The sequence below is a fragment of the Microchirus variegatus genome (assembly GCF_963457635.1).
Source record: "Microchirus variegatus genome assembly, chromosome: 16".
NCBI classification, from domain to species: Eukaryota; Metazoa; Chordata; class Actinopteri; order Pleuronectiformes; family Soleidae; genus Microchirus; species Microchirus variegatus.
The window spans coordinates 6,621,089-6,648,907 of NC_139817.1; the positions used below are offsets into that span (position 1 = coordinate 6,621,089).

The 27,819-nt window shown below is 41.2% G+C and overlaps 1 protein-coding gene across 1 annotated transcript in view; it reads left to right on the forward strand.

The window, feature by feature from the left end:
• Window positions 1-1,227: 1,227 nt before the first annotated feature.
• LOC310938435 (uncharacterized protein) overlaps window positions 1,228-27,819 on the forward strand; it is a gene marked incomplete at its 5' end in the record, with an annotated part of 29,421 nt that continues 2,829 nt past the window's right edge. The window contains 10 exons of the mRNA XM_083902927.1: window positions 1,228-1,256; window positions 4,305-4,395; window positions 5,779-5,934; window positions 9,919-9,987; window positions 11,936-11,974; window positions 13,014-13,133; window positions 19,602-19,781; window positions 19,862-22,719; window positions 22,881-22,995; window positions 23,422-23,488. Of these exons, the coding sequence (XP_083759053.1) occupies window positions 1,228-1,256; window positions 4,305-4,395; window positions 5,779-5,934; window positions 9,919-9,987; window positions 11,936-11,974; window positions 13,014-13,133; window positions 19,602-19,781; window positions 19,862-22,719; window positions 22,881-22,995; window positions 23,422-23,488 (3,724 nt within the window). The remainder of the gene's footprint in view (window positions 1,257-4,304; window positions 4,396-5,778; window positions 5,935-9,918; window positions 9,988-11,935; window positions 11,975-13,013; window positions 13,134-19,601; window positions 19,782-19,861; window positions 22,720-22,880; window positions 22,996-23,421; window positions 23,489-27,819) is intronic.

Consider the following 27,819-nt stretch of genomic DNA (forward strand, 5'->3'; position numbering starts at 1 on the left):
CCTATTGAGTGACCTACGTAGTATCTACCGACCGACCGACCTACCTACTGACTGACTGAAAGACCTATCTAGCTACTGACTGACCAACTTTACCGTACAACCTACCTACCGACTGACCAACCTTCCAGAGGACTGACCGAAAGACATAACTAGCTACTGGATGACCGTACTACCTACTGACTGACCTATCTAGTATCTACCGACCTACCTACTGACTGACCGAAAGACCTACCTAGCTACTGAATGACCGACTGACCGTACAACCTACTGACTGACCTACCTACTGACCAACCTTCCAAATGACAGACCTACCTACTAACTGACCTACCTAGTATCTACCAACCGACCTACCTACTAACTGACCGAAAGCCCTATCTCGCTATTGAATGACCGACTGACCGTACAACCTACCGACTGAACTACCTACTGACCAACCTTCCAAATGACCGACCGACCTACTGACTGACCTATCTAGCTACTGACTGACCAACTTACCGTACAACCTACCCACCGACTGACCAACCTTCCAAATGACTGACCGAAAGATATAACTAGCTACTGAATGACCGTACTACCTACAGACTGAACGAAAGACCTATCTAGCTACTGAATGACCGACTGACCGTACAACCTACTGACTGACCTACTCACCAACCTTCCAAATGACCGACCAACCTACTGACTGAACAAAAGACCAACCTAGCTACTGAATGACCGACTGACCTACCTGCCGACCTTATAACCTACTTACCAAGTATCTAATGACCAACTGGCTTACTTACCAACCTGCCTACCGACAGCCCTACATACAGACGTCCCTACCTACCTAGTGACCGACCGACCAACCTACCTACCATGCAACTCGATCAATAATTTGAATAAAGCCTGCTGATTGTGGATTTGTCTGCATGATTGTCCTGATGCCCTGATGTTTTGACTTTGTTGCACTTTAAGGTTCTTCTCTGTCAGAGAACGTCACAAGGAGAGAGGAAGCGCACAAACAGATGCACTGCATTTGTTTGGAATCATCGCCGTTATTAAGATATGCAACGCGAACAACACGCTAACTGTGTTTACTCCTCTGCCCTACAGCGACGCCGCAGAGGCTGATCCATAATAATAATCCCAGCTGGAGAAAAACAACATCTGGGTGTGGAGCGAAGGGAGAGGGAGAAGTCTCAGTGGGGGGGAGGAGGACGAGAGACGAGGGGCGGGGGGGGACGGCAGATGGTGACACTGCAGCAGCACTTCTCCAGGTAACACCTTCACCACACAACAACACGCTCGTACTTTCTGAACCGAAATGATGTTACTTTATATCTACAGATTGTCAACATGATGGTGTTTTAACACTTGCGGTGATGATGACTGTTTCCTGGTTATGACTGCGGTCATAAGGTTATAGACACCTGGTTCTGGGCTGGGGAAAATGTTGTGATACTTCCTCAGTGTCAACATCCTGCTCATAAAATAACCTTCCACAGTGTTGAAATGTATCCTTAGAATTATGTCCTCGAAACACTGGCTTGTTTGGTCTCCTGGAACAACCAACTCCTGGTGAGATCTCTGTCTTAAGTACTGATTACTTGTTTTGACACAGAATGCAACCTTTGGTAATTTATTTATGTTAATTTTCTGCCTCGGATTGGTCTTTGTGGATAGAGGATGTAACATTATTAGTATAATTTACCGGAAAACTCTGTCTCTGTCAAGCAACACTATCAGACATGTCCATGCAACGTTACCCATGAGAATCTAAACTCCTCAGGAAGAAGCCTAAGATTATTAAATCCTACCCCTTCTCCACTATTTAGTAACTAGATACACAGATGTTCCACAGCTTCGCTCCACTTATTGAGATACAGAAGGTTTTTTTCGTACGGACACATACGTTTTAAACTTAGTTATATCGCCCCTTTTCTATTAAAAAACAATTTCTGAATATTACCAGAGTACTAGGTTGTAATAGGATTGTTTTTGCCTAAATATGAGCAGATTTCTGTCGCTTCAGTTACATGGTACATTAAAAAAAAATTACAGCGCACACAACTCGGTGACAAAAAAGTGCAGTAAACATGATGCATAGCACGCATCCATTAAAGGCTAAATACCAAATGTGACAAACTGCTGTGCTTCTGCGGAGACGTCCAACAGTTTCATTAACGTAAGAGCTGTGCTGTGCTGTTTGTAGAGGTTGTTTTGAATGAACAACATTTACTTCCTTTTATTGGACACTAAAACCTGATATAAAATGTAGAGCTTCTGAAGCGAGAGACTAACTACTGTGTCCCGAACGTATCGATTTCCCTTCCCAGGGTGTGATAAAGGGAAATAATAACTGGAGCATTAACTCCAGCCGACTGTTAAGCTACTGATCCGTGTCCCATCTACATATACTGTACATGCTCAGTAAAGTTTAAGATTAGCTCACAATGATTTGCGACTGTGAGTTAATTCAGCTCCGCAGTGGAGAAGATGTTGAACGGCTGCACAGAAATCTGACAGAAAGTAAGAAGTTCTGTGCATTTTTGTGTAACAAATTACGCCAGCAGGTGGCGCTATGCCTTTGACTCAGCTTTTATGTGCTGATCATTTCTGACCAGGTCTCTTGTGTCAGATATAAAGTTTTGTGCAGATTGGTCGATCTACGGCAAAGTTACAGGCCACTTCCTGTTTTGTGGCAAAACGTCGTCCAAATTCAAAATGGCTGACTTCCTGTTAAGTAAAGATCATGCTCGTAGGCGTGTTCACGGTTTGTCTCTTGTCTCACATTTGAAGTTTCAAACAGATCACTCAATGTACTACGGCAAAGTTACAGGCCACTTCCTGTTTTGTGGCCACTGGTTGAAATTCGCCCAAGTTCCAAAGGGTGCCGTGGCCACGCCCCTTTTTAATCCGCAAGACCTTTTGGTAACTTTTCATTTTGATGTGTCGACAACAAATTGTTGCTGCAAGTTTGATCATTAATGAAAGTACAAACCGCCAAGATGGGCGCCAAATTCAAAATGGCCAAAATCCTGTTGAGTTGAGGCCTTGTGGGGACATTTTGGCTGGTCCTCACGTTGTGTGTGTGTGTGTGTGTGTGTGCGTGTGCGTGTGCGTGCGCGTGCATGTGTGTGTACGTTCATGTCTTTAGTAGGCTGTGTGGACCAATTGTCAAACAAACACATATTTATGAGGATATTTTGACCTTGTAAGGACACTTTGGTTGGTCCACACCCCTTTAAAAGGCTTGGTTTTAGGGTTAGGGTTAGCATTCTTGCATGAATAGATTTGTGAGGACCAAACAACTTAAGGAAGTGATGACATTTTGGGAAAGTGAGGTCCATTTTGGCTGGTCCTCACGTCCTATCTCCCCTTCAAAGGGCTTTTTTCAGGGTTAAGACCTGATTTTAGGGTTATAATTGATTTAAGTGTTATAATTGATTTAAGTTGGGGTTAGGATAAGGAGCGAGGGAATGCATTATGTCCATGAGTGTCCTCGCTATGAAAGCATGGCAAAGTTTAACAGCCAAATAAAAACCCAAATAACATCTCAGCAGTAGATTCCCTCATAACGTGATGGATGATGCAGCGTTTCTCAAATCATTACTCCCCTTAAATTACTTTCTGTTGCTAATCAGCGTTGCATCGTTGGCCGTGGATGTGGGGAAAAAAGAACCCGCTTGCAGGTCAGGTCATGTCACGGTGAGCGGGTCCCGACGCTGCTGCCGAGTGCAGCCGGTGCATATGATGAAGTGTGAAGGCGTTCTATCAAAAGAGAAATGTTTCTTTAACACAAGAACCTCCATCTGTGTTGTGTGTGTGTGTGTGTGTGTGTGTGTGTGTGTGTGTGTGTGAGTGTATCAGCTCCTCATTCCCCTCACTCCTGTGCAGCCCTGCATCCAATCAGCAGACTTCATTACTGCGTCCACTGGCCTGGAAAAATAATGCTGTACCGCAGAAGCCGTTAACATCACCATTCAGTCATAATCAGTGACATAACCTGTTACATAAAGGCTCGGTCAATGATCCATGTGTAAACAAAGGTGCGGAACCAGCGTTAAAATCCCAAACACGCATATTTCCCTGTTAGGATGAGCTCAGAAACGGATACAATGCAGATTGTTATGAGCCTCAGTTAGCAGTGACTTAAAGGAGTCGGCGTGAGTTAATCACACACTTTGGTCCAGACTGAAATATTCAGTGATGAGGTGTCAAAGCCACTTGATATCATATTTTTTAATAAAAACATTGTGTTCTATCTCCCATAAAGATATCAATAAACTAACCAGTCTATTTCTTTGTGTTTTTTTGTCTTTTAGCATGGAGGAGACCGTGCAAACACTACTGCAGAACCAGGACTCACTGGACGGCCCCAAGGTCGACCCACTGGACCTCATGAAAGCATACAAGGTACAGGAAGGACGTGCATTCAACTTTATGTCACTGCTGTGATGCTTTTGCCCTCAGCAACTGTAAATACAGATATTGTATGATGGTGTAAACAATGGACACTGTAATAGACCATGTTCTCTTATGGTGCTTTTCCTCTATACAGTTCCAGCACGGCTTGACTCGATTTGGTATCGTTTTCCATTACCGTAGAACCTCCCCAACGTGGGCCGAGCCATCATAGCACGGCAGCGAAGTTGTTTCATTAGCGACACAAACGAGTGACTTGTAAAGCAGTTGTTTTCAGCGTAACTGAATCATTAGAATCAGTCCATTAAATTGATTTGTTCACGGAATCGTTCAGTACTTCCTGCATGAAGGGTGATAACATCATCCCTCTGTTAAATATTGAGATTTTAGACATTTCCTTTGCTAAAAGTTGGAGATTAACTCGTGTTTTCACGGATTTCTAAGTCTTTTCAACTGATCTACAGTTTGGTATTGTTCTGTTTGATTCTTGTGTCGGACGTCGCGCTCATGACTCTTCCAGTGGTCGTCAGTCTGTTGACATCACATTTTAGTATCCGCTCAGCTCACTTGGAACCACTCCAAAGCAGGTACTAAAAAAAAGTACCAGGTACTATTGCTAATGGAAAAGCAAAAAAAGAGTCAAGCCGTTCCGAGTCGAGCCGTGCTGGAACTGTGTAGTGGAAAAGCACCATTTATTTTATCTTGTATATCCCCTGCTTCACTACCAAATGCTCTCACAACTGTTTCCTGTTGTTGTTGTTGTTGATGAGTCATGCGGAAACCTATATATGTGCGCACGAGTGCCTTTTGAAAGGGCAGCGGTGTTCAGACGCAGTGCACTGGTGGTTCTGAATGTAAACCGTGAAATCTGACTCTGAAATGAATCACATTTGAACCGTGTCGCTGGTAAACAACTTTAATCTCCTTGGCAAAAAATGGAGGCTTTTCGGGTCTTATCTTCATATGTTGCCGTCCTATTTTGACAATTATCAAAGCAGTAATAATAAAATAAGGCTAAAGTGCTGTATTGATGTATAGTGAATTTATTAGGACATATTTTACAAACAGACAGCTGTCTCTTCTCATTAGCCGGACATCTTTATTTACCTCGGTCACTATTCCAGTATTGATGGTGTTTTCGGTGTTTGCTGGAGGTTGATAATTAGTCAGCGATGCAGATCAGTGAACCAGTGCAGGTTCATTCTCAGTGGGGGAAAACGACTACTATTCACACACATTACACTGAAGTTTAGCAAAGTAAAAGCACCTTTTATGCAGTGTTCGGTGTGTTGTTCATCCAAATGTATTATTACTGTGATTTAGAGACTGAGATTAATCTTTCATCTGCCCACCCTCCCGTGTGCTGCATTCCAGGACAAACTCTTAGAGGAAATGTGGAAGCAGCAGGACAATCTGGAGGCTCCTGCAGCCGCTGCCGCAGAAGTGCCCGCCTCGCCCGAGGCCAGCGGTGGATCTGAGGAGAATTCAAAGGACGGAAATCCCCTGCTAGAGCGACTCAGAGCCCTGGAGGTAAAAGCAGATTGCATGCTTTGCTTCTTTACCCTTCCCGCAAGTGTTCTTCGCTCTCCTGTCAGACCTGGAAATGTCACGTTGATTGATATACTGATGTGACAGTATGTTTGATTCGATTAAATAGAATTAAACAGGTGTCACTTGACATGTATAGACACTCGGGGTCAGTTTTTGTTTCATCGTTAAGACGGATTACAGAAAAGGGTCAGGGTTGTTGAAGAAATTAGTCTTGTCTTATGTCAGTTGTTTACGTGCATTTCCTGTTTCGGCCCTTGTGTTTTACGCCGTGTGACAAAATAGACATGACGCTGGTCAAATCCCAAATAGGTTTTATTTACAGCCAAAACAGTCAAGTTTTTTTACGGATCTGACGATAAATCTAGGGCTAAACATTTCTACTTTATCCAGACAGGAGGCAGAACTTCACAAAGAAGTAGAACATCGTTAAATGCATCTTTTGAATATCCACAAATAATGTGACCCCATTGTGTTGAAGAGTGATTCCAGCAGCAGCAGCAGACACGGGACTTATTGGCATTTCAGGAGGTGATAATTAAAATGCTGACAGGGTATTTAACATTTGGAGCCAGTGTTCCGGTGAATGTACAGTACACCGCACTGTCCCCGCTGAAGAGGTAATAGGATTCAGGATCTCTCGAGGCGTCTCAGGTAATCATTACTGACCACACTGCTTTATCTACTGCGGCAAAAAAAAAAAATCTATCAGTTTCAAATCTATCACTGTTGAGATCCATAATTTAACCTCATCCATCATCCTGATTCCTGCTTGTTAGAAAAACCCTCAGAAAGAGTTAAAGTTATTTTCGGTGGTGACGCTGCTGCAGGTGTTGTTAGCTGCGAGCAGATGTGAGGAAGGGTGGATGTAACACCTCTGTGTTGTTTCTAATGAGATGTTGATCTCATGTGATCAAACGACTGGGACAGCGGAGACGATCAGAGCCTGTGACGAGACCAAGAAAAAGTTACCGTTGGACAAACAAGTGGAACGTATGGATTTTCACAAAGCGGTCTATAAATATACAACATCTCACCTCACATCGTTATCTCCTTGTAACTTGCTGGGTTTTTTTGTCAGGTGTTTGAGTTTTCATCATATCTTATACCTTTTAAATAGGAGCTGCTTATATTTAACTCACCATACATGTAATTGCACTAATATGTCAGAATATAAGGTGAGGCACATTTTTGACAGATCACAGGTCATGGGTGTAAAAGATCAAATTAATAATGGCTTGTTCTAGAACAGTTATAAGACCAAAACATCATGGAAACTCTAATAACCCTTTCATCGGGGTTCCGCTTCCACGCCAGCCGCTTCCTGAACTAATTTTGAACCTGTCAGCGCCTTCAAACCGGAGGAAAATTGCTTTGTAACCTGAAAAGTTGGTTCTCGACTGTAACCTCGCAAACTGTGACATCATCAGTGGGCGTAAGATGAGCGTTAAAGTCGAGGAAGTACAGAGATTTCGCTGGTGTTGTTGTGTTTACTTCCACCTTAGTCACATGGAGTAACGTCCTCCCACTCTGGTTCCTCTCAAACTGGTATGAACGTGGGCTGGATCGCTAGAATGCACCGTGGTTCTGAGGGTCCAGAAGGGAGCCAGAACCAGAACTTTATCTGTCTGAAACCACTATCAGTGGATCTGGTCAACTGAACAAACAGGGGAAGAACCTTTTAGACCCCAGTTCCAAATATCTTCTCCATCAATCCAACTTCTTCCACTTTATCCTCCATATGAGGGTCCTGGGGGTCAAGAGCAGAGTTAAAGGTGTGGTACACCCTGGACAGGTCTCCAGTCCATCACAGGACCACATAGAGGCAAACAACCCTTTGCCTAATCTAACAAATCTGCATGTTTTTGGACTGTGGGAGGAAACTGGAGAACCTGGAGAAAACACATGCACACATGAGAACATGCTCCACCTCAAAAATATCTTCAAGGATGAGTTGAGCTTTTTTGGTATTGACACGTTATCAAGACTATCTTTCACCTCAAAAAATGTGTTGTGGTTCATTCTCTGCACCAAAGTCCACCGAGAAAATCTTAAGCTTGTGTGGAGCTGTAGTCTGCTGCTGTGGAAACGTCTTAATCAGATGCACCTGATGCAAAATGTCATTTGAATCAGTGTCATATCTCAGTTTTATAGTTTCATCTTTAATTTTGCCTTGTCATTAGATGGCAGTGAGTGTGGATGGAGCGTAAAGTGAGGGGCTCTGGATCTCCTCTTATGTGCTTTGACTGCAAATGCGTTAATGGCGTAATCTGCTTCCTGATAATGTCACGCTCACTTTAATTACCAGCATGGCTCCGTGCTGAATTATTAAACAGCGTCATAATTTCTGTGATATTTTAGTGATATTTCGTCACTGATTATCTTGAAGAACAAAGTGGCCTCTTTAAGTAGAAACTTGTCTCCTCTTGGTGAGCCTCATGGATAAATGTGAGTGCATTCTGTGGTTTTCTGTTGCTTCTTCAGGGCGGCTCCCTTTACTGCCACACACATTTGTAATTTTAACTGCGACGCTGAACTGAGTTACACATTTATTTGGGAAACGCAGCCACTGGAGTGCACTCGAGTACGCTCTGTGTCACGAAACATGAAGAGTTTCCTCTGAGGACCATAAAGGAAGCAGATCGTAATAAAAAAAAAAAACAGGCTGAGCTTGCTGTGGCTTTTGACTGAAGAGTCACTTTTACTGGAATTTCAGTTTCATAGTCAAGCTAAGAGCCTCTTTGGAAAAACAAGCATCTTAATAAGTGATGTACAGATCAAAAAACAGATAGATAGATCATCTGTACATCACTTCACTATATATATGTATACACATATGTATACATATGTGTATACATATATATGTATACATATGTATAGTATAGATGGATAAAATGATGCCATGCTAGTAGATGGATAGATAAAATGATGTGATGATAGATAGATGGGTAGATAGATAGATAGATAGATAGATAGATAGATAGATAGATAGATAGATAGATAGATAGATAGATAGATAGATAGATAGATATTCAATCAACATGTTTTTTTTAAATTTAATTTGGCAACTTAACCGTGATGTCAGTTCTGCAGAAAGCAAACGACGGCCTGCTCGTTGTGCGTCTTTCAGCACCACAGGTGTGGAAAGCAGCGAGGAGAAAAATCGAGGGAGCGAGGCAGAGGCGCTCTGTATGTGCAAACTTTTGTTTTGTTTTAAATAGTTTTGCTAAAGTCCTCATACAGGTCATTTGTGATGTAAATAATGAAATTTATTAGATTTACATGGCGTAAAAGTGCACCTTTTCACGTGCAGCTGCAGCTTTCATGTATTCATCTGGGACTGACGCTAGGATGCCAGGGATTCATTTTGCAATTTGTGTAGCCTATGGTTGATTTACTTACTGAGTTCTTGTTGGTTGGTAATTTGCAAAAACCTATTATCATATCTATCATTTATGTGTGGTTATTTGATGCAGATATGAAGATCTGGATGTGTTTTTCTTTTGCATGGGTTCTTTTCCACAGGTCTCTGGCACCTTTTATAGATGAAATCAGAGCAGCTCATGTGGCTCTATTTTTTTTTTTTTCTAAGATTTACTGGATTGTTCACTTCAGTGGAAAGTCCAATAGTGATTTCCCAGAATCCTCTCTCTCCCTTGCTCCCTGTTGGGCAAAACAGAGCTGTCAGTGATTGAAATATACCGTACGCATCCCAAGTGAGCCCTACAGACACGACGGGGCTCTGCAGTATAACGTATACAATTTAAAGTGTCATTCGCTGAGGACCATCACTGTTTGGTGAGGCTGCAAATCCCACAGTGCTGCAGGTGCAGAGTTTGTCCGTCTGTCCAAAGATCTGTCCGTCTCTCTGCATTAGAGAAGACCTCATATCTCACATTAGGTACTTGCAAAAACAACACAGAGTGTGTTTTTGACGTGAAAACTTTTGCTTTTCTGTCTGTGCAGGCGGAGAATTCTGCTCTGTCGATGGAAAACGACAATCAGAGGAAGCAGTACGAGCGCTGTCTGGACGAGGTGAGTTGTTATAAGTGTTAAATACTATCCATAAGTGTGTGTGTTTTTTTTTTATTTAGTTTGTAATCACTTGAGTGGCCTGGATGTACTTTTTTAGTACAGAATTTGAGTTGCCATTTTTACACAGCAGCTGCTTGGACATCCTTTTGCATTTTTGGTTTGTCCTTTCAGGCTGCCGTAGAAACATGGCGGCCTCCGTGAAGCAAGGCCCTCGTTGAAAATATATGTGAAAATTTGACTTTATAAGGATGTTGGCGCCTGAGCAATAACATGCAAAAATACAGAAATGTAAAAATGAAGATTTTTTTTAATTGTGTACAAATGTGAAATGTAAATGGATCCTAATAACTAATGTAACTTGAAAACAAGCTCCGAAATAACAAATAAACAGGGGCTTCAATATAAGGAGGAACTTAACACTCTTAACACTTGAAACTTGAATGTTAAAATGTGAAATTGCAACTTTTCCCTCATTAATTTCACCCAGAATGAGGTCAAAGTTTGGAAACAAACAAGCTGCTTTTCTTTTCTTTTCTTTTCAAATGAATGGCTTGACAAAGTTATGTGGTGGTCAGTTGGTGCTGAATGGTCAGACAGCTTCTGCAGTCAAGAGACACTTTTCCCCACTATTATCTAAAGTGTGAGTGAAGGCCATGGAGGACAGTCTAGAGAGGGACATTTCCAAGCCGAGTGGACAAAAAAGCCCTGGGGTGATTTAAGAGGATGGAGCAGCAGGAGTGAGCCTCACTTGCCTTCTCTGCTTCCACTCGTCCTTTTTCTTTTCTCCAACACTTTCTACTGTTACTTTCCAACTGCCAAGACTTTTTTTTTTTTTTAAATAAATCATAACAGTCCTCACTAATGGGCTTGTTACCATGGAGATCGCTGCCCATGAGAAGTTTGGAGTTTCTGCTGAGAGGAATAATTCCTCTTGAGACTTGAGGATGGTCATAATCACAACACCTAAAACCAGGTCTTAAGCCTGAAAAAAGAACCTTAAAAGTTCTGAGGATCGAAAGATATATAAATATATAACTACTAAAGTACCCATACACATCGTATTAAGACGAATGACAGCAACTTAATTGCGTTGCAAAGACAACCTGCTGAAGATCAGGATCAGGAGGAAAAAAGGTGATTTAAGTGTTTCAGAAACTGCTGATCGACCTCTTTAGCTTCACAGAGAAAGAATAAAACATCCAGTGAGTGACAGTTCTGAGGGAACACGTCTTGTTGATATCAGAGGAGCCACAGGGTTGCTTTGAGGCAACAGTGTCAACCATGTGAGCCAGAACCTTAAACTTTACCTCGCTACTGCATATATTTAAATATGACAGAGGATTGGACTGAACCAAATCTGGACGTTCTGGACCTTAATTACCTTCAAGGAAAAGTTCTTTATCCATGGACCTCAGGGTTTTAATTGACTTCCTCTGGGCTACGCCAACAGAAGACCACGCCAACCTCGTACCTAATAAAGTGACCAAGTGTAGGTGTAAGCAGTGGTAAGAGCTGCTTTATAGCCACAGAACTACAAGTCAACACATTGCTTGTGTTGTCTGTGAAGATGTTTACGGGATAGAGAAGTTCTTCCGCTCTCAAACCCTAATGACGAAGGACTATGAAAAGACTTTCTTTGACAGTATTTTTTGGTTTATTTATGTGCTGAGGTCAAAGTTGCATATATTAACTTTTTCATGATTTCACTCAACGGGAGCTTGTGATGCAACGAGCTGTCAATTTGTCCTCGTCGGCGTCTCCCGTGCCTCTGGATTCTCTCTGATGATGCTCTCGACGGCTCACTTTCATTTAGAGTCTGGCTGCGCTCTCACCGCTTCAGCGAGGAAGCTTTTCGCTCTCGTTTTCTGGGGAAAATCCATTTTTCTAAAACCAACGACCCGACTCATCGACACATTTATAACTTCTTATTTGTCTCTTTCTCTTCAAGGTGGCGAACCAGGTGGTCCAGGCTCTTCTCACACAGAAGGTTCGTCTTCAATCACGCGTTTCATTATAAAGACAAAAAAAACCAAAACAATACATTCAAATCTTCAGGAATAACAATGAAAACTTCATTGTAGGAGTTCACATGATGGATTCTGAAACAAGTTGTTCTGTTAAATCAGTTTAACAGTGTTGATTATAATTGTAATTATTCTGAAAGTGTGGAACGGAACAAATAACAGCAGCAGTCGAGCAGGAACGCGAGTAAAGTGAGACTTAATGAGCGTCACTTTATCAGTAACTGCTGGACTGAGACGCACACACACACACACACACACACACACACACACACACACACACACACACACACACACACACACACACACACACACACACACACACACACACACACACACACACACGCACACACACTGTGTGGAGCTGAGAGGCTTAATTAGCAAGTGAACTCATTCGGCAGCCGCTTGAATTTAGAAGTCAATTTTAGATTTTTAAAAGTTTCACACGAATCGTGCGACTTCAGTATTGTAATTTAAATAAATACAAGCAAGTTTGAGGACTAGGGATATGATGAGAATAAAGTCATAATATTATGTCAATAAAGTCGTAATATTATGAGAATAAAGTTGTAATCGTTCAAGAATAAAGTCGTAATATCATGAGCATAGTCGTAATATTGTGAGAATAAAGTTGCGATCTTATTATAATAAAGTTATAATATTATAAAATAAACTTGTAATATTATAAAATAAACTTGTAATATTTTGAGAATAAAGTCGTAATCCTTTGAGAATTAAGTCACAATATTATGAGAATAAAGTCAGAATACTATGAAAATGAAGTAATATTATGAGAACTTGACCCTAATACTCGGTGGCCCTCACATTTTCTAGTTTCTACGCTAAGTTATAATTGAAGTGTTAAAAACACACTGTTGTGTCTGTTGCTCTGAAGTTTTTTATAAATGTCAACCTTTATCTTGCATTATTCCTCATATCCCTGCATCAGTTAAATCAGCGTATGTTACCTGTCTGTTTCCCTCACTCTCTGCCGTCTCTACACAGGACCTGAAAGAGGAATGTGTGAAGCTGCGGACGCGTGTCTTTGACCTGGAGCAGCAGAATCGCATACTGAGCGTTCTGTTCCAACAACGTGTCAAAATGTCCACCAGCCCCGTCTCCCAGGTAAGGAGCACATGACGCAGCAGACGCAAACAGAGACAGATATAGCTCGAGTCAAAGCTGTGTTTGAATTTTACATGAGCAGCGAGCTCCACTTTTAAAGGTCACTCACTTTCAAATGGACCACAGAGGAAGAGGAGGAGAATTCTGCTCACTTTCAGTCATCGGGTTCTGCAGCAAAGTTATAATAGATTTTATTTAGTTTTGACTTTTTGTTTATAAAGTGGTTTTGCTAGTTAACATTTTTTGTAATTCCTTTTAGTTCAGTTTTTGTTAGTTTTAGTTTGAGCTTTTTAGTAATAAATGAGTATTTACCAGTTGCAAAATTCAAAAAGGTCATAAAAACCAAGCAAAAGATACAATTTTTATAAGTTTATTAGGATAAAATCAACAGGTGCCGTTTGTAAAGTGCCTCAAATGGAAAATAACATCAAGATTTTGTCACATTTAGCTTCAAACTACGTTTAAAAAATAACTTTCCACATTTAGATCAATATTTGTTCACTTATAAATATATTAAATAGTTAAATGTAAAGATTAAATGTTTTAATAAGCTTTTATTTTGGTACTGCCGGTTACTGACTGTAAATTTGCACAGTAGCTAAATATTTAGTTTCAAGATTTAGATTAAATTTAAACCTATTATTAATAAACGTGAGTATTTTATTATGAATGAATACATGAAAATGCTGTCTCAAATACAACCTTTCAAAAATAAATGCCCTTTAATATGATTATATATGAAATTAATTTATAAAGATGAAAACTGAACAGTTTTGCTAGAATTTCAGTTACTTATTGTTTTTATTCTTATTTTTATTTCAGTTAATTTAGTTTCTATAATAACTATAATAATCTCATTCTGCAGCTTTAAAATAGGATCAGAAAAATGAGTTTGTGTGAAGCGCACAGACGAGTCGTAGTTGATGTCACGGTGGTTTTGCTCGAGCGCTCTCCTGCGACCTCTCTCCTCCTGCTGCACAGACACATTGTGGCGAACATGTGTCTTTAATTAAGACGCCTTCAACCACAGGAAGAGGTCACGAGAGCGAGGTTAAAGCAGCAGACGACCTCACAGCATTGTTAGCCGTCTTGACGGCTGATTGGCTCGGTTGAGTTCCGTCGCTCGCTTGCACTGTGGAGCTTTTGTCGTGGCAAATCAATTTTTCTGTCCGTTTAGTGTCCACCGCTGATCCCAGCTGACAGTGTGTGTGTGTGTGGGAGGAAGTGTACAGACCTGGTCAGGTCACACAGAGGTCAAACGGCTCCATTCACACTCACATTCACACTGACGATCAATTTAGAGTTAATAAAAGCACAAATCTCCACCTTTGTTGTCAGTCCAATTAAATCAATGTGGGCTACATGTAAAGGAATAAAACTGTGCTTAACTGTCTATAAGGAACATTTTATTTAAACTTTTTATAGTTTTTTTGTTTAAGGTCCATTATGTAATAAATCTAAAGCAACTGGCCATAAAATGCTCCTAATATGTCACAGAGACTCAGGAATAATGTTCATATAACAAACTGAACTCACCAACAACAACAGTACAGACAAAATATTTGCATTAAAAAAATATTTTGCATGTTTATGTTTTGAAAATCATGTTTTGGCATGTGGCGCCACCTACCGCCGTCTACCAGTCATTGCAGTCAGTAGAGTCTCAGCTGCCGAGCAACCATGGGTTGCCAGTTACGTCAAAAAACGAACCTCATGAGACCTTGGTATTTTGAATTTGAATGTAGTAACTGTTTTTGGCCACATTCTTACATATGGCACCTTTTAATTGGAAATTTCAAACTAATCATTATCTATATATGTTAGTTATATTTTCCAGTTTCTCTTCAGTCAAGGTGGTTTCCACAAAAAAGTAAACTTCCTCTCACCACATAATAGAAAACAGAAGTGTGTGTGTGTGTGTGTGTGTGATACATGTATTAGTATCATAAACTGGGCTTGGCTTTCATGCGCTGTCAAACGCTGAAGGAGAGGACAGAGGTTGAAGAGTGACACTCACTGAGTTTAACTCACATGAAACCAAACTAGTGCATCATCTGAGACTCGGTGTTTGCTGGTCGTGAGCAGAGGAGAAGGAGCCAACTTTGCAAACTCGGCGCTTAAATCAATTTTAACATCAATTTTGACATTCACAAATAGTTATGTTTCTTAGTGTGTGTTTAAAAAAAGTAGCACACGCATGAATTAATGGCCTGTCCAGGACACTGAAGTGGTCATTTGTTGTTATCACATTTGTTCACATTCACTGCAGCTGAACCAAGGACAATAGACTTTAAACCCCCCCGTGAGCAGCCCGAAGCAAGGTTACACTCACTCAGCCTCTAAGACCATATTATTCTGCACTCTGGTCGTCTTAAACAGTCCATCACAACACTCCCTTCTCCGTCCGCCCTCCTGTCATTAATATTCTGCCTCAGCCAAACCTTTGCTGGTTTTTTTTTTCATGTCGCATCTTTTTTTTATCATTGGTATAGTTTAGTACTGACACATGAGCAGCTTTGCATCCTGTTAAATGTAAACACAGGACTTTAAACCAGAAAGTCAACGTACTGAAAAAAACTGGCCGGGGTTTTGCTGAAGTCACCGTGGCCAAGACTTGTTCACGGCCCGACGATCAATGTGAGTTGTGATGCGAAATAATCGTAAAATACATTGCATTTTGCAAAGAGCAGACGCCGGGGAATTCACCGTCGGCTCTGGTTCTAATTACACAACTGAATTGTACTCAGACAGAACAGGTGCTTTCCTTCCTTTTTATGCAACTTTGAGTAAAACACTTTTTTTTCTTTTAGAAACGCTGTCTTGTTATCTTTGCGAGCAGCCTGGCTGAGAACAGGTGTGCCGCCGCAGTGATTAAGAAACCTAACAAGCAAAAATGAGAGGAAAAACTACTTTTTTTTCTTCCACTGCAATAATTCAAGGACAAGGACTCTGTGCAGCTGGAACACAGTGAGGAATGGAATGGATTTTGGCCTCTTTGTTAAGGTTCCAAGGTTCATACGTCCTTGTCACAGTAATCACACTGTTGATCTGTTCTCAGAGGCTGGAATCATCTGTAAGGTCATCAGTCCACAGTCATTAACACAGAGAGGCTTATAAATAACAGTGATAAAGAGTGTTTGTTTGAAAATATGGTAAAAACTGCAAAGTGCCTGCTGTAGGAGTGCTGTTACATAATGCAGTGATGGTAGAGTTAAAGGGAAACAACCTGCTTGTTTCTTTTATTACCTTGAGTGTTAGTTTCCTATTTTACTTTTTTGGTTATTTCCTCAAGATTTACTCCCCGTCTTTGTCTAGTTTCACTCCTTGAGACCGAGTCTGCCAAACTCTGGTGTTTCACTTGTGTACAATTGACCTCATACTTCCCATATTTGTTTTTATCCAAAAAATTGCAACTTTGAGATGTAATAAAAACAAACATTTCCATAAGTTCTGACCAGAACTGACTAGATTTAGTTCAGAACATCTGTGACTACTAGCATACTGAAAATCAGACATTTTTTCTCTACAGTTTTAGCGAAATTTCAAATTAAAAGTCCCACATTGGCAGTTTTTAATCGAAAAAAAATGATCAAATTTGAGATCTAATAAAGACAAAAATGTATTTAAGTTCTGGACAAGACTAACGAGGTTGTGTTGTTTATTGTCAATTTAACATTTGACAATAAATAAGCGTTTATATTCTCACCTAGAGGTTAATCAGTCGGTAACCTTTAGGCCAAATAAACAAAAAGCACATTTTAACGCAGTAAAGTCTCCCCCTCTTGCTTTAATTTAATCTCAGAGTGTTTCAATAACGCATCTAATCCCTAATCAAGTTGCCTCATTCTCTCAGTTTTTTTGCATGATTGCATGACTTTAAGAATAGCTGATATAAAAATGGTTTATTAGGCTATAGATGAAAACCGTGACCCCAAAACCGGGACATGAACCAAACCAAATTAGATTCTCTGCAAAGCCTCACACTCGGATTCACTCTGCGATTTTATTTTAATGCAACACTTGCTCCCAAAAACCTTTTGTTTGTGGGGTTTTTTTTTACCGGAGAGACGAAAATAACAACACAGTGCTTGATATTCCAGCTTTAAGGCACGAGATAATTATCTGACAGAAATAAGGAAGCCTCCTGGATAATAGACGGCGCCCTCACCTCAACCAAAGGCTCTGTAATTGGAACATAAAAAAAGTTTCCTTATGTCGGGCTTTTGCTGTGTTATTAACTTCTGTCTTGAAACAGCGAAGCAGTAAAATGTGGATATTAACACCGAAGCCACTGGCTGAACCTGGCAGATATATTTGGATTTACACAGCGCTGACTCAGTGAGGGTCATATGGGGACAATTAAAACTGGCCAATCATCAGTTATTAATATTATTATTATTATTATTATTATTACAAAGCAACAGCCGGACAAACCTTGTTTAAATACACTGAGGGGGAAAAAATGTCCTAATGTTCAGCCGAGCATCTCTGCAGTGATTCTGTCTGTCTGAGTTTGACCTTTACACAAAAAGGTTACAGAGGAAGGACAGCATTTCCTGCTCCGCTAGGCTCACAGCAGACTTAATGATCTCATCGGGGAATTCCCAGACTTTCCATGAATCTAGAAAAGGGGAGAATTTCTGTCACATCATGTACGGCCGAAAGTTTAACAGTTAATTAACAAATCTGTCTCCAAAGGTAAATTGGTTCTCAGGCAGAGAATCCGAGGTGATCCTGGTGATTATGACGGGGAATATTTCAGTGGTTTTAAGCAGGTGCTGCCCAGGAATTGCTCCAGTTTATTTTATTTCTAGAGGGGAAAACGGCTCTGGATGCAAGTTTGTTTACAAATAATCACAGCATAAATCATTTTTGGTCAAAAACCTTGATTTCTCTGTACAGCAAAAGTACTTCATGAAATGATTTTTTTTAAGACAAAGATCTATAACCAACATTAGAATTATGTTTGTATTATATGCTGTGCCATATAAAGGAAGGTTTTTCCACATTACTAATGCATTAGAACACCACGCAGAGCCACAGCTGCCCTAAATTAATATATTAGCATTCTGTATATGGTTAATACGCCAGTATGTAGAAGCTCTTTAACCAATATTATACTTTTAATGCTAACTTAATAAAAAAGAAAAGTACTTCAAGTAATTTAGTGGTTTAATGTTATGCTCTATAAGAATTATATATTATAATATTTATTTGTTTTCTTGTTTTTAGGACAGTTGGTCTAATACATAAGATAAGATGCATTTGCAAGTAACGGTTACTACATTCAAATTCAAAATACCAAGGTCTTTTAGGTTTCGTTTTTTGGTTCCTATCTGATATCCTATGTAGCTTATTCCTCTTTGGATAAATGTGTCGTTTTTCAAAAGAACTGTTTTGTCGAATCGCCCCTCCATCTGTGATTTGCAGTTAAAAGTAATGTCTGAATTTTTATTAAAAACAGAAATTAAATGGTGAGAAAACTCATTTAAAAAAAAAAAAAAAAGCCTGAATTATGAGTTGAGGGAGAAAAGCCTCTCAAAAGACACTTACATTTGCCCTTGATTTCAAGCACACCTCCATCCTCTGATTCAGGGTTTTGTTAAACTGTGTCATTTGTGTCAAATCTCAGATACCCCCCCCCCCCCTTGACATGCTCACTGTAATTACTTCCCAGATTAATCTGTACAAGCGTCGTTGAATGGCCTCCTCCTGCGGTGCATGGGAAAAAAAAGCTTAGATAATCAAATAATAGGTGAATATCAATGAATGGACCGAATCACTTCAGTCCCCAGCTCCCTCGTGCAATTATTTCCTATTCACGTTAATTATTGCAAACAGATGACACAAACGACTTTGAGAGGAAGTCTTAGCGAAGATCAATGCCACTTTAAATGGGGTCACAACACTTTGATACCTTTGGGTCCTTGTGATTGGAGAAATGGCACCAGTGCAAACATCTGCTGTTTGCTTCCGTACACAAACGGATTAATCTATACATGAAATAAAAATATCAGAATTGTGTATAAACACACTTTTATGTACTCTATACAGGATGTTATCTTCATTTTATGAGTCCAATGGATTTTGCGGCCCCAGATTAATTATATTTGGGTGGAGAGGGGTCAAAAAATGACTCGACATAACGTTTTACTGTAGTTGTAGCCTCCACTTTCTGCACACACAGCTGCTAAAATACCATATTTGTGTTTTTCATGTATTCAGATTCAGCCTCGACACTAAAAACTGCATCAACAGAACTTAAAATCTGTCTATTTTTGCTGGGAACCATGCGTGACAAAACAAAAGCAGATGAACACTTGGGTGTTTCAGGGTGTTGTAAACCAGACCTTTACTGCTCATTGGATGCGTGAGAATGCTCTGTGTTCTATTCATTTGCCTGGGCTGCGTTTGCTAACCGAGCTTTTCATTTCATTGATGATATCATTATTTGGCTTTTTTTTGCAGGAGGTCCAAAGAAATGGAAAAGCGAGTATTCCTGCGGGAAGGTGGCCCAGCCTGCTCAGCCTGACTTGCCCACGCAGCAGTGGCAGTGGCAGTGGCAGCGATCTGTCACTATCCAGTGGTTGCAGTGAGCACTCCAGTGGCTCCCATACGTGGGCAGAAGGACGTGGCTTCTCAAAGCTGGTGTGTTTCACTCAGGTCCTATTTATCTTTCTTAAATCCATGAATATTCCGATAACTATGACATCTGTTGTGTTGTACAGTGCGCTGCAAGCCGAGACAAGAGGATGAGCACTGGTTCAGTGTCCAGTAATCACTCGGCACCCTGTGCACAGCAGACGGAGCTTGGATGGAAAGAAGGCCACATTCTGAAAGGTCTGAAGCATCTCCAAATGTGCAGCTCCAAGGAAATGTCCTCAAATGCGTCCGTGCCACACTGCAAGGACTGCATGACCTCAAACGAGGGCATATACTCGCTTGGTGTTAAGTGTTTACCACCAGGGGCGACAGCCAAACAAGTCGCCCCTACGAGTAAGTCTTTCAAAGCTGGAGAAAGGATCACTGCACCGGACTATGACGATGCAGATGACGAATCAGCTAAATCACAAAGAAGGGAGTCTGGTGATCCACCAACGATTGAGCTTCTGTGCTTGGAAAAGCTAACTGTCTCAAGGGATGACGATGGCAATTTGCTCGTAGACCCAGTCAAGCTTTCTGAAAGTTCTGGTCTTTTTCCTTCACCTGTGACGGACAACTTCTTATTTTTGGAAGCTCCCACGGTAAAACCCGGTGTAAGCCCGACAGATACCCTTGCACAAAGAGGAGAGGAAAAAAATGAGGACTCACTGGAAAAAAACACAGCGTCAAGCATGAAATTTAGTGACAGGAACAATAACCACGAGAAGTCTGCTGACCGTAAATCCAGACTCGATCTCGTCAAGAGACAGCAGGGCAAATATGCCGCCAAGCAAACGGAAGACGGGACGAGAGATGTGAACTTGTCTATACCGCACACTGCAGCTAGAGCTCTTAGCTGTGTGAACGAAGCCAGACAGCGGAGCTCCTCCGTGGAGGTTACTCCCTGCAGAGACCAGGTGAGTCAAGCTGACGGTAGCCAAGACGACACAATCTCAGAATCCCCGCAGAGGAAACCAAAACCTCAGCTGTGCGACTCGGCGAGAAAGGCTTTTATTTTGCGGAGCAAGAGTGCAGACGGAGGACCGGAGCAAGCAAAGCACACGCACTCTCCTCTCCATCAAAAGCTTATTAAGGGTCCCAGGTCCAAAGGACAGTCAAACCCTGCAGGTCAAAGTGTTCCCAGCAAAAGGACAAATGTCACGACTACAAGCAAAGGAGCATTATCTAAAGCTGAGAAGGACGAGGATATTGCAGTATCAAAAGGTTCCAAGTCTCTCGAGAGTGTGCAGCACTGCTCTCCTCTTGCTTCCCCTGTGAAATATTCAAAGACCTTCAACAAGCCGTCAGGAGTCAACTCAGAGAGCTCGGAGAGCCCCGTGAAATTGGCGTTGCAAATCGCAAGACCCCAAACGGGCAACGACCCTGTGGAAGAGAGCATGTCTGATAACTTAGCCTGCTCGCCACAAAAACAACAACGCCAAGGTGATGTGGCCCATTCAGAACATACTTCCACACCCCCTCCACCACCACCAGGTCGCTCTTCTTCTCTCCTACTTAGACCGAGTTGTGACTCCTCTGGAGGTCAAGGTCAAAGCTCTTTCACTGTAAAGACACCACCAAGCATCGCAGAGCCACAGTCTTATCCGCTTTCTCAGTCCAGTTCAACTACAGACAATCAATATGCTGAGCAACAAATGGGTGCTGAAGGGAATCCACTGAATGATGGCCCTTCTAAGCTCTACCACACTTCCAAGGCCACGCCGTTATCAGTACAAGAATCTCAAGTGTCAGTGTCAAGACAGTTATCGATGGACAAACCTATTATATGCCACGATGAGACTTGGGCTCCCTCGATCCTACCGACTCAGAGCGTCTTACAAAGATCCCAACAGAGCGTTAGCGAGCCTAAGCTTTCGGAAGTCTTACCGCATTTATATTCTAATGTTTACTACCACGGGACGTCCAATAATTCCCACAGTTCCACCTCAAGAGCTGTAAAAATGGCCCTTCCCGTAAACGCTAGATCTAACGAGGCAATCACAGGACAGGAGGCCAGTCATTTCCTCGTGTTCACGAGGCAGAACATCGACAACACTAACGCCACTTCGAAAAGCGTCCAGGCGTTTCAGACCTTCATGTGTGATCCCCAGATGTCACATGACAAAGCCTGCAGGAAGATCGACACCCGCTGTAACTCGCTGGATTCGGAGCCTTCAGTTTACCCTGTCACGTCAGACAGTGGTGTGATGTTAGACTGGGGATTTGATGAGGAAGGCTGGCTATTTAAAAGATCCGTGTCGGTGTCAACCAGACCTCTTCTTAAGCCAGTGATGGGCATGAATGGCGCCAAGGCTCGTAGCCAGAGTTTTGGTGCACGCTACATGGACAGGCCCAGCTTCAACAGATCTGGAAAGGTGCGCACTCAGATCAAAACACAATCAGGGAGCGCCCTAAACTCTCTTGGCGATGTCCTCCCAGGGAGTATGAGTTGCTCCAGCAGCTACCATTGTCCCATGAATCGATCGCTTTTGAACAACTTCATGATTGAGGAAGGCCTCACAGGTCCTTCATATTTGGGCTCCTCCAGTGAGAGACTGCAAAGTCTTAAACTCCAGCGGGAGCAGGCCAGGCGCATTCAAATTGAGCAGCAGTTTTCCAGCGCCTTTGGCGAGCCTGTCTCTGAAGAGCCGGAGGGAAGTACTATAACCACGATCGAAGAGAAAGTCATGCTCGGCATAGAGGAGAACCTGCACAAGACTCAAGAACAAGAGAGAACCACTGAGGTGAAACAGAAATCCGGCTCAACTTTGGCAAATTGGTTTGGTTTTCGAAAGAGTAAGCTCCCTGCGCCGAGTGGCAAAAAGACTGTTCCACCTAAAGTGAAAGAGGAGAAGAGGGAGCAGAAGATTACATCACTTCTGGGAGGAAAACAGGCAAAGTCTGACAAAAAGAGGGAGAGACGAAAAAGTGAAGGAAAAGACTGGTAAGAAATATCAGACTTCTTTATAGACTATTTTTAACAAGTTGTCTTAGACAGGTTTCAAAAGGGAGTGGTTGATCTATTACAAAGGCTTTACAAAGGAAATGTCCTCATATCTGAGGACTTCACTATGTGCTGTTGTGTTGACACCGCTTTTATTTCAGCTCTGTCGGGAGAAGAGAGTCTCACGATGCAGTGCGGGCCTGCATATCAATGCCCTGTCCGGGAATGTCCCTGAATGAGATGCAAGGACATACGGACATCACTGGGGACCCAAAGGTAAATAAAACTGTCCCTCCTAATCCCATCTTTTGGATAACTCCATGTCTGTTTCTGCTCAGGTTGTCAATGTTGTGCAGTTTCCTTAACTGTTGGTTGAAAGAGTCAATAAAGAATAAGTCGGTTTTTCTGTCGCCAAACATCTTACTGGTCTAACTGTATCTTACCATTTTACTCTGGTGCCTCAAAGGAATGATGTCAAATAAGGGAATGGCTTGGGTTATTTTGGTGGTTCCTTATGGAAACATAAATAATGCACCATACTGTACCAAACTGAAGCGTTCTACTCGGCTTAAGAAGCTGCCTCATCTGCTTCTCAGGCCCCAGTATTAGCATTTTCTGGTTAAGTGTTAAAGCCTTAGTGATAAGAAATCATGATATGATTGAAAATATAAATATATGATGAATATTTTTGTCCTTGTGCAGATGAGCCAGAGAGCAGAGAGTGAGAATGGATCTACTGTGAAGAACACCAACCAGGAAGCACTCATAGGTCAGATTCTCCTTTTCTCTCTCATGATGTTGTTTTTGTCCATAATTTAAAACATCTTGAACAGTGTACAGGTACCAGGAAAAAGAGTATTTTACTCTCAAGGTTTATTTTGTGTTTACCATTTTGCAGTTTGCAGAAAGAAGTGAAGACCAAATATGACAAAAATGTGTAAGTTATGCGTTTGCGATGAATATGCAAGTGAGCGGTCGGGAGGAAAACGTGACGAGTGCCTAATTTTGTCAGTGTGTGCTTCTCCATTTTTTTTTTTTTTTGTGTTTATTTTATTTTTCTCTGCCTCTGCATTTACAGTAACTCTTGTTTTTTTTTTGCTGTGCAGTTATTTATTTTAAAAAAATGGAGATTTTGTTTGCAGGTGTGACTGCTCATCTTCACAGATCCATGCTCTGGACTTTTGCATGCATAGGCTCATGTGATCAGGATGAAGCCATTTTATCCACATAGGAGGCCAAGCCACAGACACATAACCTGGATTAGAAGTCGTGAAAATATGAAGAATTTTCTCCAAAGTTATTGTGACAGATCGTCACTGAGAGCAGTTTGGCAGCATTTCGATGGGGGAATCAGTGTAAAACTCCTCTTTTGTGGTTTGACTTTAGATATTTTTGCCATAACTTTGCTATTTGTGAGCGTCACTGAATGCATTCAGTGCATAGGAAGAATAAGGACAGGAGGAAGCTTGACGTGCCTTGGAATTCTGTGTTTCTAACTGTATACCGTTACAAATGATGTGTTTGACCCTTCAGAGGAATATAATTGATCAAAACCGATCAGTGTATAAAACCCTTCTTCAGTGAGAGTTACTACTGCCTTGTTAAACTAGAGTTATTTTTCATAGAATGCAATATCACGGTCTACTGAATCTGATCCAGTGAATTTAAAATGGTTCTCCTGTTCAAAGAGTCTAAATAACACATAACTAATAACAGTAGTATAATGTCAAACAGTATATTCATGTGACGATCTTCAAGTACCTCAATCCAGGTGCTGATGCCGCCTGTCTGTCCGTGTGAATGCACTTATTCACTCAAAGCAGCACTTTATTTGGCACGAACGTCCAGACAGTCACTCCCTAGATTAAAAATAGCAAGTGTCCACCTCAACTCAGGTAAAGGACTGTGCACAGACTCTGCTGAAATTTCCTCGGTCGCGCAGTGACACCATCGGCAAATATCAAGCACGTTTGATATGTGCGAGCGGCGCTCCCTCGGGGGTTAAGCACCTCATTAAATTTCTGCACTGCGCCAACTAAGCACATTCGTCCAAGCCACAACTGAGTGAATTAACTTTGCCTTCAGTGCCGGGCTGAATTATGCCGTCCACACATTAACTTGTTGAACCTCACGCGATGATGAGCAAGCAGTTTCCCCGGCAGGATGTTTTCAAATAAACAACAAAATTTAGCACGTACAATAAAATGTCTTTTTTGCAATTTTACAGCATATGCAGGGACTGGATTAAGTAATTAGTCTTTATCTTTAGTGGCTGAAGCCAGCTGCATTATAATGTACAGCTCTCCTCATGCTTCTTTGAGAACACAGTATTTGTTCCACTACTTCCATGACTATCAGACAATGTGCTGATGGGACACACTGCAAAAAAGGGGTCTAAACAATAGACGATAGGAAACCTGATTTGTTTTATTTGTCTTTCAAGACAAACTGAGTTCTACTCTTTTAGGCAAATAAACCTGCCCAGTTCTACAATAAATTAGCATGTTTACATGGTGTGAGGGGAAATTCTGTCATTCAGCCAACTTTAGGGTTAATTAGTCACATAAATTCCGGGCATGAAATGCAAGGAACGTATTGTTCCTGTTGACATTTTTATTATTGGTGAGTGTGTTGGGTTTTTTTTGTGAGATAAAGTTGTCAAAATTGCATTAAATGCTACATTTTGGATTTTTTCTATTGTGTCCAAGTCGCACATAGTTGTTCCGATTTTAACCAAACTTGGTACGCTCGTTGCTCTCGTGTTTCCAAACAACTTTCTAATGTACTTCCATTAGCTCCGCCCACCCAGAAGTCGGCCATTTTGGAAAAACAAAAATGGCTAGTCTATGCATTTGAATAAATTCATCCTAGCACGTTTGAGCTAGCCGTGCCAAACTCGGTCCATGTGTTCTCAACAAGTTAATGATTAAAAACTGTCAAAGGATTTTCTCTACGTCAGAATGCGTGGCCTCACCGCTTCTACAAATTTGACGTTAAAATGGCAGGAGAAGTACGTTAAAATTCCACTTTTTCAAAGCAACTAGCCCGATTTAGTCCGACTAAAACTGGACTTTTAAAAATACATTCAAAACAGACAGAACAAAGAGAAGCATGCTACACTGAAGAATAAGACAACTGAGAAAAACATGATTTTTTATTTTTTTTATTAATTAATGGATAATGGGAAGACTTGCACTCGCTAACCCAGGAACAGCTTAATGCTAACAAGGTGAAAGGTGGTGTTTTGGCCTCGAACAGAGCAGAAGTGATAAATTGATTCCCAGTGGTCCAGTAAAACAGGCTGTAGCGCGACTTAACTGAGCATGTAAACTTATACCGAGTGAGAGAGTCAGAGTCCCCCATGTTTGTGCGTAGGTTGTTGGGATTTGTTGTCGGAATTATGATGGAAACGAGGTTTATAATCCATGACTTCTCCACATCCTTAATCACATTAGTTACTGTAATGATGACAACAAAGCATATATATAGTCTCACCACCTTTTCCCCCACTAAACCTCACTAGAGCCCTTAGTATTGATCACATATTTATTATAGTTACCATGGCACTTGATGCGCCGAGTGCCTCCAGCTGGAACTCTCCTATGGGTCGTGTCATCGTTACCATGACGACAAAGGGTTCGGGAGCACATGAGTGGTCCACTCCTGTCGGTTTATATCCAAGTGCAGCGCAGTGGAGAGATCTTTGAGGTTGTTTTTGTTCTGGTGAGGGTTTTTGTGGTCGACGTTGGCTGAACTTGTTAAAGGCTTGTGAAACCAAATCAATCGCCAAGCGTCCTTTGATTCAGCTTTTCTGGAAAAAGCTGCGGCACAGCGAGCGATTCTTGTTAATTTCAGACGAAAGACCAACGTGATCGATGCTGTCGATGTCTTTCTGTCTCCTCGAGTGGATTTTTTTTTTTATCTCATGTGGTGCTTTTAAGCAGTACAATGTTTAAAGGATTTTTAATTGCGTTTTTTATTACACAAGGCTGTGATAAATGACATCTAGAAGATATTAAAAAGTGTGTTTTAGTGTCAAAAGTAACAGGTTGTCCCTGTCCTGCTGGTGTCTTTGTGTATGAACTAGGGCTGAAGAACTAATCAGAATACGGCCGACTGCAGCTTTCAAATCAATATTTCTTTAAAAAAAACGTGCGTCAAATTATCATTAGCTGAAATACTGTCCTGATCTTTGATATTCTACAGACTGAAGAAAACACCTTTGTTTTATCACAGATCGGCACAAATATCCCATTTTTAAAAAGTTATCCAATAAAAAATGGGAAACTAAAACTAGATAACACTAACGATAACCACTTATCGTGAGGTTCTGTGGACACAGCAATGCACTTAACTGAAGTCTTCAGAGGCAACTGTAACACATTAATGTATAACAACGTAAATCTTGACGTACATGATGAAATAACTGGGTCTATGTGACGTGTGTGGCATGTGTTAGTATGTGCATAATGCAAAAATAAATACACGCGTCCTGCCGTGTATTTGTACTTTTCATTCCATGTGCCATGGCGTGCATTTCATGTTCACAGTGTGGCCAGTGCATGCAGACTGTCACACGCTCATTAACCCGACATCTCTAACACACACACACACACACGTCGTTCTCTGTGGCTGCACACATGGAAATGAGTCAAATAAGCTGAGTCTGACTGTGTTTAAGACAAAGATTTACCCAAATCTCTTTTACTACTTAAATATGACTTATTAAATGTGTAAATGAAGCTTACACTGTTTTAAAAACTGGCTCTCATTTAAATTCCTTAATCTTTAGCTGTGACAACACTTTTTTCTTAATACGACTACTCGGTAAAGCAGTCGTACGTGACAGTAGAAATATAGAATACAGTATTCAAATAACCTCTAATTCACCTAATTCAAGTAACCTCTACTTCCGTTTTCTTGTTTATCCACTAACTCATTTATGTGTAGCTTCGTAGAGCTCAGACGAGCAAGTAAAGAGAGTCATGAAGGGAAAAGACAACTGCTGCAGACGAGGTCCAGCGGTGAAGCCGTCCTCTTGTTTCAGAGCGTGCAGACCAGCACTTCAGACGATATTTAAAAAAATGGTCCATTTTTTTT